Below are 21,908 nucleotides of genomic sequence, written 5' to 3'. Positions count from 1 at the left end.
CAATGTGCAGAGCTGAAGATTTGGACCTGTGGATTTAAATTGAGAGAAGAATGGCAAACAGAATGGAGGAACAGGTGTAGGTGATGACTGGGCATGTCATAAAGTGGGGGACTGAGAATGAGGGAGGTGTGTGGGTGTGTGTGTAGGTGTGTGTGGGTGTCTCCCCTGCGCTCTGGGACCTGCCCACCATGAAACCTTGAACCAGACTACTACTAAACAACAGGAATTAAAAGCAACACCTAGAAGTGCAAATAAACATAGCCATTAATAAACATACAGTGTAAAGTTCAAGGACAAGTACTAATCTACTTTGTTAGGAAGTACTCAACAAACAGCTGAGTCTTTGTATACGTTTGAATTTCTGCAGTCCAAACAATTAGTGGAAGATTGTTCCACCATCACCGAGCCAGGACAGAGAATAGTCTTGAGCGTTGTCTTCCGTGAGACTTTAAGCATGGTGATTCAAGATGTGCCATATTTGAAATTTGGAGTGCTCATGGTATAGATAGGGCTCTGACCATGGAAATCACATAGGGAGTGGCTGGTCCATTTTTGGCTTTGTAGGCAAGCATCAAGGTTTTATATCTGATGCGTGAAGCTACTGGAAGCCAGTGAAGAGAGGGCAACAGTGGAGTGACGTGTGAACTTACAGGACATGTGAACACAAATAGGGAGTTACAGTAGTTGTCAGGTGTCAATTGTCATCACCCATTCATTCTCCTGCCCCACAGCAGGAGTCATCTACTGTTTCACTTGCAAGAGATCAGTTTTACATTTGAGAAATCAAGTGAAAGTTTGCTGATCAGTTTGTGAAACACATTTGGACACATTTGTTACTTTCAGAGGCAAGACACTTCAATATTAATGGACAATGTACTAATGACATATCTGTTTGCACTGCCAGTTTTTACTATGGCAGCAATTAAATTAGGAAACTCAAAGAAAATGAACTGAACTAGTGTTGGTACTGTAGAACCCCGTAGAATGGATGTGACATATACATATATCCTCCTCCTACTAATTCAAAAGTGTGCACAGCTGCACAGCTGATGAAGAACCTGTCTAAAATACAAGAATGATTGTATTCTTCACTACAATTTCTATTCTCTATACATCATACATAATACACAATTCATATCATATATATAAACCTTTGCTTTTATTTTATTTACATTTCCTCATATATATATATATATATATATATATATATATATATATACAGAGGCAATATATATATATATATATATATATATATATATATATATATATATATATATATATATATATATGAATACATATATATATGAATACATTATGTACATTGTTGTTGTCACGTTGTTCACATTTTAGCTTTTAGCTCACAAATCCACACACTCACATGTACATGAACATACAATATACTAATAAGACATTTTCTTTAAGACCAATAATATATGTTCAACAACAACAAATAAAAAAGGTTTAGACTTGGAGGCCTTCATATATTATACACTGCTCAAAAAAATAAAGGGAACACTTAAACAACACAATATAACTCCAAGTCAACCACACTTCTGTGAAACCAACCTGTTCAGTTAGGAAGCAACACTGATTGTGAATCAATTTCACCTGTTGTTGTGCAAATGGAATAGACAACAGGTAGAAATGAGAGGCAATTAGCAAGACCCCCCCTATAAAGGAGTGGTTCTGCAGGTGGGGACCACAGACCACTTCTCAGTACCTATGCTTTCTGGCTGATGTTTTGGTCACTTTTGAAAGTTGGTGGTACTTTCACACTCGTGGTAGCATGAGACGGACTCTACTACCCACACAAGTGGCTCAGGTAGTGCAGCTCATCCAGGATGGCACATCAATGCGAGCTGTGGCAAGAAGGTTTGCTGTGTCTGTCAGCATAGGCGCTACCAGGAGACAGGCCAGTACACCAGTAGACGTGGAGGAGGCCGTAGATGGGCAACAACCCAGCAGCAGGACCGCTACCTCCTCCTTTGTGCAAGAAGGAACAGGAAGAGCACTGCCAGAGCCCTGCAAAATGACCTCCAGCAGGCCACAAATGTGCATGTGTCTGCACAAACGGTTAGAAACCGACTCCATGAGGATGGTATGAGGGCCCGACGTCCACAGATGGGGGTTGTGTTCACAGCCCAACACCGTGCAGGACGCTTGGCATTTGCCAGAGAACACCAGGATTGGCAAATTCGCCACTGGCGCCTTGTGCTCTTCACAGATGAAAGCAGGTTCACACTGAGCACATGTGACAGACGTGACAGTCTGGAGGCGCCGTGGAGAGCGATCTGCTGCCTGCAACATCCTTCAGCATGACCGGTTTGGCAGTGGGTCAGTAATGGTGTGGGGTGGCATTTCTTTGGAGGGCCGCACAGCCCTCCATGTGCTCACCAGAGGTAGCCTGACTGCCATTAGGTACCAAGATGAGATCCTCAGACCTCTTGTGAGACCATCTGCTGGTGCGGTTGGCCCTGGGTTCCTCTTAATGCAGGACAATGCTAGACCTCATGTGGCTGGAGTGTGTCAGCAGTTCCTGCAAGATGAAGGCATTGAAGCTATGGACTGGCCCGCCCGTTCCACAGACCTGAATCCGATTGAGCACATCTGGGACATCATGTCTCACTCCATCCACCAACGTCACGTTGCACCACAGACTGTCCAGGAGTTGGCGGATGCTTTAGTTCAGGTCTGGGAGGAGATCCCTCAGGAGACCATCCGCCACCTCATCAGGAGCATGCCCAGGCGTTGTAGGGAGGTCATACAGTCACGTGGAGGCCATACACAATACTGAGCCTCATTTTGACTTGTTTTAAGGACATTACATCAAAGTTGGATCAGCCTGTAGTATGTTTTTCCACTTTAATTTTGTGTGTGGCTCCAAATCCAGGCCTCCATTGGTTAATACATTTGATTTCCATTGATGATTTTTGTGTGATTTTGTTGTCAGCACATTCAACTTTGTACAGAACAAAGTATTCAATGAGAATATTTCATTCATTCAGATCTAGGATGTGTTATTTGAGTGTTGCCTTTATTTTTTTGAGCAGTGTATTTCAGGACAAATAATTGCTGTTTTTACACTGGAGGATCTAACAGAAAAAACAAAAACATTTTGTAATTCGGGTGTAATTTTATGTTCTCTCCATATCCATGTAGGTTTCCTTCCATGGTCCAAAATGACAGGTGACTACTTTAAAATATCCTGATGTGGATGACAGTATGTCTGCATGCCCTACACCCAATGCAGCCCCCCAGGGTTTCTGCATGAGAGCATGCAGTGTGTGATTGACTGTGGTTTCTGCAAGACAGCATGCTGTGTGTTATTGGCTGTGGTTTCCGCATGACAGCATACTGTGTTGATTGGCTGTGATTTCTGCATGAGAACATGCAGTGTGTGATTGGAAGCAGTTGCTGGTTGAGACTGTTGATTGGACGTAAAAAATGTGATGTGTGATGTAATTAGGAAATTGTGAAAAAATACTTTATGAATAATTAATAAATGCTTTCATTTGCTATTACATGCAAATTAATCCAGTAGTCTTTTTCTTTCAGTCTTGCTTCCAGTAATCCATAAATACTCTTATCGCTTGATTGGAGAAAAACTGTTTCCTCAGGTCCATTTATTGACAGTACCTCACAAGTGTAGCCAATTTGAACCAGTCCTCCATTAAGCAGGTTCTTGGTTCATGGTCCAATTCCAGCACAAATCACTATGCCACAGTTTCAAATTGCCATTGGGCCAGTTTGTTCAGTGCTGTAGACAGTTGATGATGAGTGAGGGATCTCTCAGCTGCCACTAGAGATTGTTCTAGAGAGTAGGTGACACTCCTCTGCAATTTTTGGAGAGATAAAAATGGAAACAAATTAGTGCAATAGTGAAGTGGATTCACAATTGCGGTCGACATACTCAGTAACAACATTGCAACAAAGAGATGACTGAAGAAACAAACCAGCCAGGAAGCCAGGTCTGAGTCTCATGAGTTCATTGTTTGGTAATGTTTTTTATTACATTAATTAGAGTACATCATACATTCAACTGCAACTGTTTCTCTCCACCTGCTGCTTCTGCTAAATGCTTGTGTGTTTGTCTGACATTAAAACTTCATTCACTTGTCTTCACTTGTTCTCTGTTCTGTTCTTATCTTACAGTCATTTTAACCAGTCTTTCTGGCTTCATCACATCATCCTCTGACATTACGATCACACCTAATCAACCAATGTAGCGGTTCTAGTCCATTTGGGTTCGTAACTGTTCCACAGCATGGATACTTCCTGTGATCTGACTCATGAAGGACTCACTACTGTTGATTTTTAAATTAGATTTGATGTGAGGAAAGTGTTTGACAAAAGGTCTCTCTAACCTTTTAGAAAGGCTGTACAAGTTTGGAATTTCACCACACAGGACTAGTTTACCTTATCTGACACAAAACACACTGCATTACTCTACACACGTTACGCAAGACAATTATCAGTTCCTTTCTCTTCAACATATTATATGGCATTTTATTTTAAACCTTCATGCTGGTAACATAATAATCTATAGCAACATGACCAAATTATTACATACTGGCCGTTTTCCTTATTGGATCTGCACTTCAAAAGCTTTTCTGGCACCTTTTAAAACAACATATTCACTTCCAAACACTCACTTCTTACTTACAAAACCATTAAAAGTCTGGATACACATATTTTCCTTCACCCCCCTATCAAATCACCAGTTCAAGTCACCAGCATTCACTGCCAGTTCAATGCGTCACCGCTGATAATTCACTCTATTTGTTGTACTATTTACACAGTACTGTGCCAATAGATTTGTTTTACCAATATATAATCATATTATAATCATATTACCTCCAGTTAATGTATTCACTTTTGTAGGTGCCTTTTCAAACAAATTGAGCCTGTGATGACCAAGCTTGCAATGACCAAGACAGCAAAGATTGCAAACAATGGATCTGGAAAAATGAGAAGATGTTATCAGTGAAGAACCTGGACCATCAGGCAGGCCAACATATAATGAAATTCATCAGTGAAGAACCTGGACCATCAGGCAGTCTGTAATACCACGGGCATTGAGTGATTTGGACATGAACACGTGCTGAGAAGAGCCAGATTTAATATGGGCAAATCCAGAGTAAGAAGTTATTATTTGAAAACAAATACACAGGGTTTAAATATACTACTTAACAAGGAATTAAAGACACAGCTGGAGAGAATGATGAGTGGGTGGAGTAACAAATAGACAGGAAAGGACAACCGAAATGACAACAAAAGCATATGGGAAATGTAAACACAATCACATGGAATGAGGAAACAAGGAAAGAAGAGACATGATTGGCAGGTGGGGGCGGGGCCAGACGTGGCACAGTCTAAGGGCGTACTCACACTAGGCACGGTTTGCTGGTTCCGTGCTGGGGCCCGGTTATCCCCCCTCCCCACTCCCCCTCTGGCCTGCACTCACACTCGCTTCATCAACCCGGCCCGAGCACGCTTACGTCATCACAACGCCGCTTTATTTGGAAAAAAGCGCGCTCGCACAACACTATGGAGTTCACGATTCTCTTTTTATTGTATTTTTGGAGTCGTTTTGGGAGTGCAGAAACACGGTGCAAGCACAGATTTATCGATAATTTAACACAACGATTGTCTGCTAATCGCTTTGCCGCTATGACTGTTTAACGTGAGCGTCGCATCACTGATGTCATGTTTGAGTTCCAGCGAAATGAACCAATCAGACGAGGCACCAAGCGGGCCCGGGCACGGATAGCGCTCACACTAGAAGCGAACCGTGCCCGAGTCCACATGAATCGTGCCCTGGCCCACCTCTTCAAAGCGGGCCCGAGCACGGTTAACTGATCCGGGCCCGGGCACGGTTGGAGCGCTCACACTAGCCAAACGAACCGTGCTTCGGCAGGCAACCGTGCCCGGGCCCGGATCGCAGAGCCTAGTGTGAGTACGCCCTAACATATAATGAAGTTCCATAATTTGTAATTTTGTGGTGTAATCTTTAATTTTATCAAATATGAAAAAAGGCATCAACCAATATATTTTCATCATTCCCCCAAAATTAAGATGGTCAGAAAACAGATTCAGAGGATAAATTGTTAACTAATACTGTAATAAAGCTGTTCTGTAGATCCCATGACACATTCATGGTTTCTAAGGGGATTTCTGCCTCTAGGAATGTCAGTCAAAATTTCTATTGGTAAGCATATTTAGTGTCAGGTTTAAAGGAGTGTGATATAAAACACTTACTTTTGGGAGTATCACTTACAAAGTCTGAAGAGTCTGAAAACAATATATAAAAATATTAAAGTTTAAAGTCACTGTAGGACATGGACAGAGTGGGACATAGAGGGACACAGAGTGAGACACCAACAGAGTGGGAGACAGAGTGGGACAGTGCATCAGGAATGTGATCCTGAAGCTCTGAAGTGTTTGTTGCTGCTGTATGATAAATTATGGAAACAAAGGTTCTGTACTGTTAGATTGAAGGCCCACAGAAGTATTTAAGGTTCTTTGTTAAACATACATGACGATCAACTATCTGTTCCTTGCCTTTACTTACACCATAACATATAGTGGAAGAATTGACAATATTTATTCATTTAAACCTAGTTGCATTAGGTAAACCTATTCATTACCTATTCATTAGGTAAACTGTTGACTTTTGAACTTCTTGTCTTCTTCATGAATTTGCCTGGGCATTGATTCTAGAATATGCTGGTTGTGTTGTACAGAAATGTTGAATTACGCTGAAATAGCCAGATTGTGCAATTGCTGCAAAGTGGATGTTTGTTTTTTTGCTATCATGCACTTCTATCTCATCACCAAGATGAATGATAAGGTTGAAAGCAATGTGGTAAAACCTCAGTCACGTTCCGGAACATTGGATCATGGTATGTGCACTTCTATCATGCTAGAATTGTTAGTTTGACTCTGGGGAAACTTTATATATATAAGCTATCTAAGGTTGAACTAGTTGTCAACAGTTCCATACTGGATATCCATATTGGATATCAGTATGGAATGTCAAAACATTCCTTGCACCACCCCACTGCCAGCATTGGCCTGTAGTGTGAACACCAAACGGGGCTTCATGAATTCATCCTGCTTGCACCACATTCTAATCCTTCTTTTAGCAGAATCAGAATGTGGAAAGAAAACTTGGATTCAAAACACAAAAGAAACTTGGATTCATCCAAACAGGCAATTTTTTTCCACTCCTTATCAAGTCTTATTTGTGCCTGAAAGAATCAGGACCCAGCAATGTCTCGAATGGACTACAGCTGCCAGAGAAAAGTGATCAGTGTTGCATTTCCCATCTGTTTGGGAACACTCTGCATCCACCTCTGCCTTCTCCTGATCCACATAATTTTCAGTAAACAAAAGTGTAGCATATGACTTGGAACTTATGGTCAAGTGTACTTAATAAACCACCATGGCAGTGTTCATGCTGCTACAAGTGTTCATAGAATGTGGTGGAAGGCACTTACGTTTATCAGTAGAAGTGGGAGATGTTTGTAGCACTAAAAACACACACAACACATAAGTGAAATATTTAGTACTATAACGTGACTGTATAGAAAAATCACAAGTTACAGGTTTGTCATGTAACTATCTGAAAGGAAGGTAGTGCATAGAGATTCATTACTAATAGCCACTGAAAATGTAGTAATATGCTTAAACTCCTGATATGCTATAAAATTTCATTTATCGATCTGGCCTAATGATATTAATTTCATTATATGAAGATGGTTTGTGTTGTCTGGCTAATGAAGATGAATGTCTAGATCATATTAGGAAAATATATTACCATTAGTTATATGATACAGTATGTAATAAATGTTTATACTACATTCAGAAAACTATCTGTAGCCTATGAACATGACATTTGTACACAACAAAATACAAACGTGAGTAATTAAATATGGTGAAATGTGAATAATGAAACATGAAACAAAATGTTATGTTTCAGGCAGGTCTTTCTTAATTTGCCCCTGCCTGTCACGATATTGTCTCAGGACTGCACTGTTCTGTTTTAGCTGTTCCCAGTACTGCACACTTCTTGTCAGAGATCTTGGATGTTGTTCCTGGGATCTGCAGGAGCCATTGTCCCAGTATGGAGGCTCATAGCACCTAGTATTCCAGTTAGCACAGGAACCACTGTGGCTTTCACTTTTTGCAGCTCATCTTTGAGCCATAAATATTTCTGAAGCTTTTCGTTCTTGCTCCTTTCTGTCACTTGGGATTGCTACATATAACACTATGGCCTTTTGATGTTTGTCCATCGTTGCTATCTCCAGGTTAACCATTACCATTTTACTAGTCTGTATCTGTACCTCCCACTGGGTCTTAATTTGGTCACTCTCCATCACCTTCATGGGTGTTTGCATGGTCAGTGTAGTGCATGGGTTCATTGGTTCTTGGTTCAGGGTGTGGGGGTGAGGATATCCCTCCTTTTGAGAGAAGATTATATGTATGTATGTGTGTGTGTTTGTGTTTGTGTGTGTGTGTGTGTGTGTGTGTGTGTGTGTGTGTGTGTGCGCAGAGCGAAATTTCTAAAGAGTGAAGGAGTGTAGTGTGAGAGACTTACTTGAAGTTGGAGGAGCTGAAGAAATTGAAGGGCCTAACAAAACAAAACAATGTTTCGGCATTAAACACAGTAACAGACTGACAGACAGACAGGATTACAGCTAATAAAAGCTTTAATTAAAAATTTATTTAAAAACACAGATGCAAACTACACATACACATGCACAAAGGGAGGGGTGAGGGGATGTACTGTGACATATACTGTTTGTTTTTACTTTAGAAAACTTACTGTTTTCTAAAATTAAAGGAAAGGAAACTAAACAGGCTGAACAGAGCTGATGAACACAGCACAGGCTAATAATGACACATGAAAACACAACAGAGCACACGGTAGCGGAACAAAGACGTAGAGCATAGGCAGCACAACGACCACAAACCACAGCTTTCTACTGAGGATAGAACAATGACCAGCAATGAGATATAGAAAACACATACTTTAAATGTGCACGCTAAAGAAAAAATTATGAAGATGTAAAACCAATTAAGGGCAGGAAAAAATGAAAACAAGGAAGTAAAACCATATGACCAAAAGATATGAGGCAGGGCCATTCCAGCAATGGAGGGGGCGTGGAGGTAGAGATGAATGGTTTTGAATTTAAGGGAGGAGTAAACTGTTTTAAATCTGATTAGTGAATTCCACTACAGAAAAGAAAGACTCACAAACTCGCAAGCATTTAACACATAAGTCAGTCATAAGAACAGCACTCTTGCATGTTGTAGCTGTTGTAAAAAAATTATTATTTGCTCACTGATCTACTGTCAATACACTGAGGTAGGAGGAGCACCTGGTCTGTCTAAAACAGCGGTGCCCAATACGTCTATAAGCAGTGAAAGCCTGCTACAAAGAATTAGCAGGTGTTTATGCAGACATCTATAACACCTCACTGTCTCTCTCTATCGTGCCAGCTAGCTTCAAACTAGCTACCATTGTGCCAGTCCCAAAGTCAACCAGCATTACCTGTCTAAATGACTGGCGACCTGTTGCCCTGACCTCCATCGTGAGCGAATGCTTTGAGAAGCTGGTCAAAGACATCATCTGTTCCTCACTGCATGCCACCCTGGACCTTCTGCAATTTGTGTATAGGAGAAATAGATCCACTGACAATGTAATTGCGCTGACGCTGCACACTGCCCTCTGCCCTCTCCCACCTGGACAAGAAGGACACGTATGTGAGAATGCTGTTTGTAGACTACAGTTCAGCATTCAACACCATCGTTCCTTCGAAGCTCGACAGCAAACGCCAGGATCTGGGTCTGAACAGCACACTGTGCAGTTGGATCCTGAACTTCCTGTCAGACCGACGGCAGGTGGTAAGGATCACATCCTCTCTGACCCTCAACATCAGAGCCCCCCAAGGTTGTGTGCTCAGCCCACTCCTGTACTCTCTGTACACCCACCACTGCACTGCTAGACACAGCTCCAATGCCATAATAAAGTTTGCTGACGACACAACGGTTGTGGGCCTGATCTCCAATAATAATGAATCGGCCTACAGGGAGGAGGTAAAAATCCTGGAAAACTGGTTCCAGGAGAATAACCTCTCTCTAAACATCAGTAAGACCAAGGAGCTCATCGTGGACTACAGGAGGCAGGAGAGACTACACCCAGTGATTCACATCAATGGGACTGCGGTAGAGAGGGTCAGCAGCTTTAAGTTCCTGGGTGTTAACATCAGCGAGGACCTGACATGGGCAGTGCACACCACAAAGATGTTGAAGAAGGCCCACCAGTGCCTCTACTTCCTCAGAAGGCTGAGGATGTTTGGTCTGAACCCCAGCATCCTCAAGACCTTCTACACCTGCACGGTGGAAAGCATTCTGACTGGCAGCATTACCACCTGGTACAGGAACTGCACTGCTCTTGAGAGGAAATCTCTGCAGAGTAGTACGAACAGCACAGTCCATCACCGGGGTACAGCTCCCTAACCTCCTGGATCTATACATCAGCCGCTGCCTGAGGAAGTCCAGAAGGATCATGAAGGATCCCTCCCATCCTAGCCACTGTCTGTTCTCTCAGCTGCCAAGTGGTAGGAGGCTCAGAAGCTTTAAAGCCAGAACCAGTCGGCTCAGAGACAGCTTATTCCCCCATGCCACCAGGCTACTGAACAGCCAGTAATCTCGGATTTGACCAATACACACCCTCCATTACATGCATGAGCACACTGCACCTCTGCACTGTGGGACTTTTGGACTTAATAATACCAACCAGAGACAATACTTTACCCCTGCACTCCCATATACTCACTCCATACCTTGCTCTGACATCACTACAGCATCATAAATCATTGGGATTATAGACACCTCTATACAACATTATAATCTCCATAACCTGTTACATTCATCTCCATTCTCTGTGCAATATCACATGTATATTTATTATATATGTATAAAATATATGTAATAATATATATGTAGGCCTCGTGCCTACGACCGCAGCACAGCTGTCATGGTGAGGCGGCCCCCTACCGGCCGCCTCTGTCCACAGCGGCTGTGTTGTTGTTTTGTGACGTCGTGTACGCCCCTCAGGTGGGCGGAGCCCGTGATCCGTTCCCACCTGATGGTCGTTTGTCTGTCTATATATGTCTTGTCTTTGTACCAGTTGACCGCTGGTCATTATATCCTTAATTCGGATCTATTGCACGGGTTTTAGGTTTGCACACTTTATATTAAACCATCCTTTTTCCCTGAGACTTGGCGTGATCGCTTCCTTTTTGTTGCTCACACCTGCCCGTCACAGAATGACCAGCCACCCTTCGGAAGCCGCCGAGTCTCTTTTTCTTTCTCCTTCGTTCGTGGTCATGTCTCGTGGTAAGTGTTTGTCTGCGTGGTGTCTGATTGAAGAGATCCGCCGTGCTTTTGTGTTGTTTGTGGCACGGCGAGGGACAGGGCTCTCGCCCTGGAAATACTCTTCGTGTTTGTTGTTTGTTTGTGTGTGTGAAGAGTTCCGCCGTGTTTTCGTGTTGTGTCCGTGGCACGGCGAAGACCAGGAATGTCTTCCTGGCGATAACTCTTCGTGTTGTTGTGAATGTGTGTATGCGTGAACGGACGTGTCGATCGATATGCGCGCTCGTTGTGTTATATGTTACATGTGGTGTGTGACGCTGGTGCCGCTCCTCACCATCGCCTCGCTCCCCTGTTGTCTTGTGTTTTATGTGGGGAGCGACTGCGAACGTGAGCGGCGCGTCACTGTGTCTGTTTATGGAGAGCGCGCGTTTGTGGGTCCCGTCTGTTTGTGTGTACGCCGTTTTTTGTTTGCTTGTCTAGTCTTTGCGTGTGTGTTGTGTCCTAACGTGTTGTCTAATGTTTGCGTGTAATTCCACGCATGCTCCTCCCCCTGAATGTGTGTTTGGGGGGGGACCGGCTGTGGTCCCGTGCCATGGGGTGTGGCACGGAGGGCGTCTCTCCCAAGGGAGGCCCTGAATAGGGTAAGGCGCGTTTGTGTTTTGTGTTTGTGTGTGTGTGTGTGTGTGTGTGTGTGAGGGTGTGTTCTTTGTGCAGGTGCTTCTCCTTGGCAGTGTTCCTGGACCTTGTGGGGGTCTCCATCTGGCAGGAGCCCCCTTGTGTTGTGGGGTGACCGGAGCCCGATCGTGAAGAGCCCCTCCCTAGAGGGCTGGGGCCCCCGGATGTTTGGGGACCATGGGGCTCCGGTCTGAAAAGCTCCTGCTGGGGATGGAGATCCTCCCTCCTGCCCGGGGTGACCAGGAGGCCCTTGGGGCTGCTCCCTAGCCCGCGTCGGGGGTGCTCTGGGCCTCGGTCTCTGGCGCTCCTGGGTTGGGTGGAGGAGTCCACCTTGAGATGAGAGGCCCCGGGAGGGGTTGGCTCCCCAGGAGGCTGGGGTGACCCCTAGCAGAAGGCAGGGGTCAGCTCTGGGAGGAGGTAGGTCCAGGAGGTGAAGTAGCCACGCCTTGGAGAGGTAGCCTGCACACCCACACACACACAAGGGACGAGAGAGGAGCCGTAGCCCCTCGTCCTCACACCCATGGGGCTTACCAGCTGAATGCCGGTTAGGGCGTGAGGGCCCTGTGACCGACTGGGGCATGGTTTTGTGTTGTTAACGGCCCGGTCGGTCCAGGGTCCCGCCCAGGGAGGTGAGCTGACTAATGTTATGTGTTTTGTGTTTCAGCTCGTGGACTGCAGGAGGTGTGTCCCTGCCTGTCCTTGCCTTCCTGCCCCTTCGTGTTGTTGTGCAGCCGCTGTGTGCCACACACCCAGTGGAGGGGAGTGCGGCTTGGTGGGGGGGTCTGTCACGGTGAGGCGGCCCCCTACCGGCCGCCTCTGTCCACAGCGGCTGTGTTGTTGTTGTTTTGTGACGTCGTGTACGCCCCTCAGGTGGGCGGAGCCCGTGATCCGTTCCCACCTGATGGTCGTTTGTCTGTCTATATATGTCTTGTCTTTGTACCAGTTGACCGCTGGTCATTATATCCTTAATTCGGATCTATTGCACGGGTTTTAGGTTTGCACACTTTATATTAAACCATCCTTTTTCCCTGAGACTTGGCGTGATCGCTTCCTTTTTGTTGCTCACACCTGCCCGTCACAACAGCAGTGCCAATATTACACTCCCTCTCGTGTATTATTGCGTAATTAGAAAACATTTTGATTATAAATACATTTTAAAATATTACTAATACTATTACTGATATCACTAATAACTCCAGAAATTAATTACTAATAATTACGAATACTAATATATACTATATATACTAATCATGATGAAATGTCAGGTAAAAATAATTGCTATGTCACAGGCAGATAACATGCAAAAATGGAAACAAACGTTCCATTTTTAAAAAATTACAATTGACAAGAGACAATTATGAAACAAAACCAAACATGTAGAAAAAGAATCTAAAGAAAGACAACGCAATGTTGCTGTCCAGCAGTCATTCTACATAAAGGGTTATAAAAGGACAACACAACGTTACTGGCCAACAGTCATACTACACAAAGAGATTATAAAAGGACAACACAACGTAGCTGACCAATAGAAACTTGCTGGTGTTGGGGCAGACAGGACAAGCAGGATGCCACTCATACGTGACTTATAGCTGACCATGATTACTTGGTGTTCCGTAAGACACACATGCCTTGTACAAAGGTCCATCACACAAAATAAAAATCAAATATCCTAGAATGGTACAGGTTATGGCTATGATATTTGCCTGCTTGTGCTCTCTGAGGTCTTGGATGGCTCAGATTCCCAGACATACTGTAACTAAATTCCACTGAAGAGCTTGAATTCCTCTAGTCAATGGGAACATCTCAGAATATAGTGGGCTGTCTGAATTTTCAACACAATGTGGCACATATTGTATGATTTTTTAAAATGAATAAATATTCTGTTACTTACTCTTTATTGGGGGACATTCTGGAGTCCAAATGAGTCACAAAAAACACAAAGAGTATTTTACTGAGCATTAGAAAATTGTAATTTGAAGACAGTTTTAGATATGAAAATTCACATCTAAACAATGTGTGACATACCTGGCCAGGGTGGACTCAAAGAGCATATGTCGTAATACTTGGATTCAAAGTCAGACGAGCTGATGTAATGTTTTGCATAGAATTTGTGGCAGTTATGTTTGTCACAAAAGTCTTTGATAGATTTTAGGCTAGATTTTGTCATCTAGAAAAAGCAGGAGAGATGATATGGTTAGAGATAGACTTTACCAGGGGTGTCATTAGATGTTGTCTAGGTATTTAATGTTATTCTTTCCCCAATTAAGCATGCATTATTATTTTATGTCACGGTATGGAGGCCCCCTGCTGGCCACCTCTGTCAGCAGTGGCATTATTTATTTTTTTCTTGTGTTTGTGACCTCAGGTCGGTGGTACCATTAAGGAGTTCACCACCCGAGGGTCGTTTGTCTGTGTATATATGTTTTGTGTTGTTACCAGCTGGCTGCTAGTTATTGTGTCTCTTTTTGTGATTGTCACATGTTTTGTGTTAAGTTCACCTTTCTGTTTCAAAATGACAATTTTTTACACTTTCTTTGCCAGTCACACTTTAAATTATAGTAATTATAATAATAATACTATAGTATACTATACTATAGTATTATAATAATAGTTCGACTTTATTCTAATTTTGCCGCCATGTCTCCAAATTTAAAATATACTGAAATTAAACTAAAATAACTAAAAATATACCTTCACATTTTGAGCTGGTGGTAATAGACAGCTTTTCCTTTCTCATTTTGCTACTATCCTAGAAGGTTAGACAACCATTTGAATGAACAAATCTCGATTGACACCTCTCCATTTACTGCAGAATCCCAACCAGTTTGTGTTGCTCTGTGTGATTGAATGTCTCTGTCAGACAATGCTTCTGAAAACTATACAGGAGTATATACATGGTCTAGCAATTGTCCGAATTGAAGTGGAGGAATCCTAATTAATGAAAAAATGCTAATTAACCATTACTTAAAAAGCAACCAAAAATTACTTTAGCATCAATCAATGCAGCATTTAGGGCAAGTGTGAAGGATTTTTTTAATTTCTTCAATTCTCCTGGGGGGCTTAGATCCCTTATTCATATTTCTAGTGATGCCCCTGGACTTTATCATAAACGTGCACAAGTTGATGATAACCCAATGTCCTTGAATTTTAAAGGATTGTCCTTGAGCATGAATCTTTTCCAAATATTTCCAAATCACGTATCCAAATTTAACTAGCAGTATACTTACAAAGAGTTCGAGTATATGTTCAAATGTCCATATAACTTTGTCACGGCTGTCAGGGCAATTCTTTATATCCTGCTTACATCCATCATTAAGTATGTCTTTATTGTTCTTCCAGGTGGAACAAAGAGTATTTATGACTGAGAGAAATATATGCTGCTTCTACAAAAGAAACCGAAAAACAGTGAAAACGAATTAACTGGATTAATCAAGCCATGTCTGACAAAATGTGCAAACCTTCAGCCAGCTTTTTAAAGTTAAAGTTTAAAAGCCTGAGAAGGAATAAGGAAACATGATGAAACAATTGTAAAAATGTATAATATGTAGTGGTTCAGGTATTATAAAACAGGTGATGATCATATTTAAGAATATAAATGAAAGGACTACAATACATATAATTTAAATGCTTTGGTTTAAGTGAGTTCATACCAGTTTGGCAACATACTCTCTAGCTGCCTAGATACTATTATTCCTGTTATATGGAAGGTTTTTTTTTCAATGAGAAATAACCTTTATGTTTTTCTGGTACTTTTCTCCTGTCACAGTACAACAAGCTCCATGCAGGAGAGACATGCAAATACACACAAACAGACTCAGAACACCTGGCCCACCACAAATCACCTGGATACCCATCACTGCCCACACCTGATCCCCATCATACTTTCTTTTGTTCTCCTTTATATATACATCCATCAGGTACGTGCCATCATTGCCGCACACTGCCGTTTTGAGCCGTACGGCTGCCACGTGATTTTATCTACAGTGGTACCTCGAATTACGAACAGCACTTACAAATGTTTATAGTTTTATAGTTATAAAAACTAAATTTTTGCTTGAGTTATGAATCTTGCTCAAGTTATCTGAGTTCACAGATGCAGGCGCATTGCTTTCATTCCCACAAGGCCCTCTCATTCATGAATCATGTTCTTCTCACGTGTTATTGTGTGAGATTTCTGCAAATTTACATTTTATGTAAAGAAAGTGAAATTGTTTTGTTTACTGTAAAATGTACAGTTAGTGCTGTATCTATGCTTCGTTCCGTGCCAGTCTGTAGCCTACCTGTACAGCACAGTATGTATCCCTTCCTCCCTCCCTCTCTCCTCAGCCACTCTCCGTTAGTCTGGCTTATCTGCCGCCAAGGTAAGATTACAACGTATTTTATACATTTTTCTTTTATTTATTGATTTATTTTGTTGTGTAATTTGAAGTTTTACATTTGTATTTCTTAATCAAAAACATGTATTTTGTCATAATTTAGGAACTATTGGTGGCTTGTCAGAGGGCTGGAACGGATTAATCACATTTCCATTATTCTAAATGGGGAAAATTCTTTCGGGTTATGAAATTTTCTACTTATGAACATGGCTCTGGAATAAATTAAATACGAAACTCGAGGTACGACAGTAGTTGTTGTTTTGTTCTTGCACTTATGGAGAATAAAGACTCTCCTAAACTTTGCTTGTCTCTCACTCCCTCTGTGATGTCATCGTAACATCTCCACTGCTAAAACTAAGTCCCAATTAACACATCAAGCAAGTAGTATCTTACAATTATCTACTCACAGATGCATTTATAATGCAATTCATACATCGAGTTTATTTATAAAATACTGTAACGCATTTATATTCTTCCCATAAGATCTTACAAAGCCAGCAATCTGATTATACTGCATGCAGCATTGCATTTATACAATATAGAATACTCTATATTCAGTGTTTTAATGTTCTTTATTCTTCTTATATCCTATATTCGGTTCTATTGTGAAAAAGCTTCTGCTCCATCCTACCTTTTCAGACTCATGAGGATTTGTGAAGTTCTTGACTTCAAACAGATGGTCTCGTAATAAATTACGTGTCTATACATATACAAAAACACATACACAACGAATGCTAATGTTATCAACCCACATCCAAATATAAAATAGTCCACAATCCTTACATTTTTAATGAGCACCAAATATATTGTAATGCAGCTCGAGCTGCCGAGTGAGGAGGCGGATACAAACGCTAAGGAGAGCGAGATATTTTAAAGGGAATTCTATATTTGAAGTCGTTAGTACAGGCACGGGTCATAACGGGAGGGCAATCAGTGTACGACAGGTAGATGGGCATAATCACACAAGAACAAAACGAGGCAGGGAAACACCGAACAAAACAGAGACAGTGAAATCCACAAGGGGCATGAATGAGCAAATGAACAAAGAAACAAAACAACCGATAACAGACTAGGGGAACACAGGGATTATAAATACACTGGACTAAACTAGACACAGGTGGAGACACTGAAGACATGGGCATGGCAGATGAGGGAGAAACCATGGAGACAGACACGCAGGGAACAACACAGACACGAGGAGCAGCAACCCAAAGTGACAACTAGAGAGGGGGGCGTAGCCCTACGTGACATATATCAGTAACTCAATAAACTTGACATAAAAGTTAAAATAACTGGTTAATAATGAAATACTTACTATGGTTTTATTCAAATTCTGTTCACAGAGTTTTCCACAGACAGTGAGTATTAAAGTAAGTCCCTGTGAAAGAGGAGATCAGACAGTGTTCAGAATAAACCCAGTTCTGAAACCCAGGTCAGACTGAACCCAGTTCTGACAGACACTGGAATTCTACCCTAATCTGACTTACTTCTTCCACCTTTCCTCTCATGTCTTTTACCTTTAGATTTATTATTTTATGCTCTATATGATCTTGTTCTTTTTTACATAAAACATTTCTGAAATATTCTTTTGAATGTGATATACTAATACACTTACATTGCCTTGTCTAATCAATTCTTTTTTATTAATTAATTTATCATTTTGCAAAAGTACAAGTAAAATGTATCTTTAGCGCAAAGAAGAGTTTAGCATTCAGCATTAAGGCCCAGGTCCATATGTAAGCAAAGGTTAAGGCACTACATTTGCATCTTTATAACACAAAGAAACTCAAATATAAATAACTACTTTCAAACATTTTCAGACCTTTGGGTGATCAGGACATGAGATCATCAGGACATCAACCAACAACCTACACCTGAGCTATGACATGAAACAGATGCAGTAGAATCATGTAAACTCACAAGAAACACAGTCCAGAAGGGTTTGCTGCTCATTACGTTAATGAGGCCACCAGGAGAGCTCATGTCCTGCTGGTCCTGTGCACCTTTGACTTGGTGCAAAGCATGGATGAATGGAGCAGTGTAGTGAGCCTAATTACCAAGCCCATTGACTTCTGTAGGAAATGAGAAATAAAAAAGTATTCAAAGTCCTTTTAGAGTATGTGGCATCATGGACATCATGGAAGCTGCAGGAGTCAACAGAGAAACAGTACAGCTCACAGAGTAATGTAGAGCCTATGCAAATGGAGCACCAGAACAATATAAGTGTTTAGATCAACAGGTGCAGGTGATGAGTGAGGGGTGTGTCAGTAAACCGGTGACTGGGAGTGAGGGATTGACTGGTAGAGGTGTGAAACTGAACGGGCATCTCTCCTGTGCTGTGGGACTGGCCTACCGTGACAGAGTATTGTGTTTGTTAATGTATAACTGGTGTCCTAGTTATACATTCAAAAAAATAACTCAGCTTGGCAGTAAATATTACTACATACTACTTTTTTTTAAGTTAAAATGCTAAGTAATGGGATTTACTTGATCTTTATGAGTTTCATATTTAATTTATGCTAGTAAATTGTGTAAAAAAAATTAAAGTGTATGTTTCACTTAAAGTACTGTATTACATTTATTCTACAAGCTTTTTGTAGCATCTCGGAAAAAAGATAAATAAATAAGGAATTTTTAAACTGAAATCCTGCTCCTATTGCACATACACAAATTAACAGATGAGGCATTTAAGAGAGAGCGAGGGAGGAAGAATTTGGTCCACAGTTAGCGAAGCTCATCGTAAGTTACATTTTAACTAGTTATTCAACTGATTTAGGAACAGAATAGCAACGAAAACCTTATAAACCATATTGGTGTTGTCATTTTATTTTACATTCACTTTTTTGGCATTAAGTCCGTACATAAAGTAAAAGTTGCCAGCGATGCACTTTCTAAAAATCATATTCTGTTAATAGAACAATTTTAGACCACAGACGAGATCATATGAACATTTTTATTACCATAGGCACAAAACACTGATTGGTTTGCAAGATTAATGCTTCTTTCATTTTACCTGTAATTTGGTTTGTGTACATAAAAACAAGGAACAATAGATTTTGCATAACATAGTGGAGTACAATGTAAGATGACTTGGAAATGTAGTGGAGTTGAAGCAAAATGTCATTAAATATAAATACTTGAATACAGATACTGTACCGAAGTATTTTTTTGATGTAACAAATTACATTTACTTAGTTACTGTCCACCACTGCATGGGATATTATGCTGATATGCTGTTTTGTTTGTGAATTTGCAGATTATGAATAAAACTATGCATCCAAATTGGAGTACACTTTTGAAGTTTTTCAAAAGATTTTCCTTCAGTTAGATGCCATGAAGATGTCTCCAAAATTGGTGTCTTTGCGAAGTAAAGTCCTTTCATGACTGGTTGGCCACTGCTGTTTGGTTATGCTTTTGTGCAACTTAATTCAACTTAAAAGCAGGTTTTCTGAGGCGCTGTCTGAGATATTTTCTGAAAGCAGCTGTTATACTTGACCATGTTTTCTAGAAATGTACCAATAAGAAAAAAAATTATGTTCACATATTTACTAAATCAGTTTTACTTTGTTTGCCTTTTTAACATTTTACTATAAATTACTTAAATTTGCTCTTTTATAAGAAAAATATCTTCTGCTGTGCTAAAACGATTTGTTCAAAGATCAGTTTTCAAAGCCTTTGTAAATATGTTTAAGTATTTGAATGCTGCAGTGTTCACCTTCAGCTACATTCTTATTTTATTTTATTTATATACTGCCTTTGAACACAAGAATTTGCGTTCCATGTTCACATAAAAAATAAGGAATCTAAATGAGCCTAGAGCTTATTGCATTTTGTAAATAATTGAATGGTTTATAACTATGAATATTTACATTTCACCAGAAGTTTAATAGATTATTCATAATAAATTATTGATGATTTGAAAAATGTTATTAATATTGTGTGCAAAAATGAAGTAAAGTTTACTAAAAGAAATGGCTGATTGAGTAAAAAATGAAGTAACGTTTACTTACTAAGAAATGATATACTAAAAAAAATTAATGACTGAAATTCAGTTCACTTTGGTAATCTATGTAACATTTAATTCTTGAATCCGAGTTACTTAGTTATCTGAAATTAAATTTCCACTTTCAGTGTAGGAAGACCCCAAACGAACAGCAGCCAAACCACCACAACCCTTGATAAACAATGGAAAAAGACACAATGAAAACCATCCATTGCGTCCACTGTGCTTTTTTGGGAAAGGCTGTGGGAGTCACTTGACACAGTGAACACACTGACCACATGAGTCAGACAAATTATATCATAAAGTGCATAGAGGACTGTAACTGGAGTGATACATTTATTTATAATTAAGTTGAAATTCTCTCTCTATTGCTTTTTTCATATATGAAATTACAGAGTATGAATGCCTGTTAGAATAAATGTGAATAAATTACCTATTTATTCGAATGCTCGTAGGATAGGAGTAAAAAGACCTTACCTCCTGTGAGAACTGCGAACTTTTGAACGCACAAGGGTGTATGTTTTAAATTGACAAAATTTAAAGTGACAATTTTTTCTTCGTCTCATTTAAATCCTGCTTTTGGTCTGATCCTAGAAGCGTCAATGAACGTTTCTGCGCTTCACCAAATTTCAGTTCTCTTTTCTATAGGCTTTGAAGTCCCAGCCTTCCCTGGCCTCGTGTGACGTTGTACTCTTTTACTTTCGATCTTGATACTGCTCGAAGTTTTATGTTATGTTCAGCCTTTGGAAAGCCCCCCTTTTGGTCTGCGATGGCGCGTAAAAAATCCCCTAAAGTTCGATTTATAACAAATGTGAATGTTACTGAATGGAGGTTGTCGTCAAAAGGTCAAAATGTTTGCACAAAAATGCACGAGTGGACTGTCGGAGACTTCAGAACGCATGAATCACACCTGTAGACCCAAAGCGCAGTGCTACGCTAGTGAACATAGCGTGTCCAAGGTAACATAATAGGCTTTGAAATCGTCTCTACACGAAGGTTATAGCCATCAGGGTTCACAAACAGCACTATCAATCTGACCAGCCCTCAGTGTTCTGAAGCCAGCGCTGAGGAAAGAATTTTAATAAGGAAGACAACTAATTATTAAAAACAGTAGAAATAAAATGCGTCTTAAAACAACTGGTTCATAATAATAAAATATATGTATGCTTGCTGTTGATGTTGTTCTCTTTGCAGGGTAAGAAGGTACATTGGAAACAGTCAGAAGGAGGAACTTTGGGGGTGATGAATATGTTTACCAGCGAGTAGGAGTTTGTGCTTGGGGGAGGGGGGTGGTTTAGAGACAAAATTCCCCTAGTCCCCCAGCACCAACCCTGTACCATCATGAAATGTACACAAATCAACTGATATTCTTTTACAACCAAATAAAAATAGCTAGGAAGACCTATTTTTCATTGACATCCATACAGACAACATTGAACTCCTCTTTATCACGATCAATATGTTGAATGACC

The 21,908-nt window shown here is 40.8% G+C and overlaps 1 protein-coding gene across 2 annotated transcripts; it reads right to left on the bottom strand.

Annotated features, from left to right (window-relative positions):
- Window positions 1-1,315: 1,315 nt before the first annotated feature.
- Window positions 1,316-21,329, bottom strand: LOC143506358 (uncharacterized). Of its 2 annotated transcripts, XR_013128319.1 has the most exons (13): window positions 20,914-21,329; window positions 18,354-18,505; window positions 17,749-17,811; window positions 17,065-17,133; window positions 16,338-16,407; window positions 15,285-15,440; window positions 14,083-14,224; window positions 13,949-13,966; window positions 8,600-8,632; window positions 7,500-7,532; window positions 6,259-6,291; window positions 4,855-4,958; window positions 1,316-3,833 (listed from the first exon to the last, which is right to left on the bottom strand). XR_013128319.1 is itself a non-coding variant. In XM_076996330.1 (12 exons), exons 2-11 carry the CDS (start codon window positions 18,414-18,416, stop codon window positions 4,870-4,872), a joined length of 699 nt encoding a protein of 232 aa, XP_076852445.1. In that variant the 5' UTR covers window positions 18,417-18,505; window positions 20,914-21,324; the 3' UTR covers window positions 1,316-3,833; window positions 4,855-4,869. The 2 variants fall into 2 exon arrangements, 1 of the variants encoding a protein (XP_076852445.1); XM_076996330.1 differs by lacking the exon at window positions 16,338-16,407 and having other exon boundaries at window positions 20,914-21,324.
- Window positions 21,330-21,908: the final 579 nt, after the last annotated feature.

The sequence above is a fragment of the Brachyhypopomus gauderio genome, chromosome 2 (genome assembly GCF_052324685.1).
Source record: "Brachyhypopomus gauderio isolate BG-103 chromosome 2, BGAUD_0.2, whole genome shotgun sequence".
Lineage (NCBI taxonomy): Eukaryota > Metazoa > Chordata > Actinopteri > Gymnotiformes > Hypopomidae > Brachyhypopomus > Brachyhypopomus gauderio.
Note: the sequence above shows the minus strand (reverse complement) of the source record. Positions and strands in the feature narration are given on the sequence as shown.